Source organism: Sinocyclocheilus anshuiensis, unplaced genomic scaffold (assembly GCF_001515605.1).
Source record: "Sinocyclocheilus anshuiensis isolate Anshui unplaced genomic scaffold, SAMN03320099.WGS_v1.1 C31910988, whole genome shotgun sequence".
Lineage (NCBI taxonomy): Eukaryota > Metazoa > Chordata > Actinopteri > Cypriniformes > Cyprinidae > Sinocyclocheilus > Sinocyclocheilus anshuiensis.
This window is the reverse complement of record NW_015607075.1, coordinates 1-573: the sequence shown is the minus strand read 5'-3', so window position 1 is coordinate 573 and position 573 is coordinate 1. Positions and strand designations below refer to the sequence as shown.

At 51.1% G+C, this 573-nt stretch overlaps 1 protein-coding gene across 1 annotated transcript; it reads right to left on the bottom strand.

The window, feature by feature from the left end:
• Nucleotides 1–7: 7 nt before the first annotated feature.
• LOC107682232 (leucine-rich repeat and fibronectin type-III domain-containing protein 3-like) lies at nt 8–571 on the bottom strand (the record flags this gene model as incomplete). The annotated part of the gene is made up of 1 exon (XM_016478547.1): nt 8–571. A coding segment is annotated over exon 1 (564 nt), but the record flags the coding sequence as incomplete, so codon positions are not given.
• Between the last annotated feature and the right edge of the window lie 2 nt (nt 572–573).

The following is a 573-nucleotide window of genomic DNA, read 5'->3' as shown; positions in this document are numbered from 1 at the left end:
CTGCAAATGCCAGTGGCCGGATGTGACTGATGGTATTCCGGGATAGTGTCAAATCCACCAGTCCCGTCATGTTGGCAAAGTCAGCTCCTCCCACTTCTCGAATGAAGTTATCAGCAAGACGAAGCTCAACAGTTCGGCGGTCAATGTTTGCCGGGACAAAAAGAAGACCTTTGTCGGCACAAAGTGTGCTTAGAGATTCTGAGAGATTCCTGCAGACACAATGGAAGGGACACGCTGAGACTACACCCCACGTCTCGCCAGCTACAGCTCCTGGAATTTGACTGAAAAGAGCAGGCAGCAAGCAGGCACAAGTGACCAGTGCCAGCCAGTGCAGTAATTGCAGTGGCAGTGTCGGTGAGGATGTGTCTGGGGGTGAGTTTCTGCTGGTGAACTTTGGCCACAGCAGAGGAGAGGGTTGACAAAATGCTTCAGAGGGTTTGAGGATATTTTGTTTCAGATGGATGGATGGATGAGAGGGCAATGAGGGGAAGTGTGTGTTCCTGTGAGGATGACATAAAATGTGGGACGGATGTGGTTTTCTGAATGGCTGAAGGGGTGGGGAGTCTTGCATGG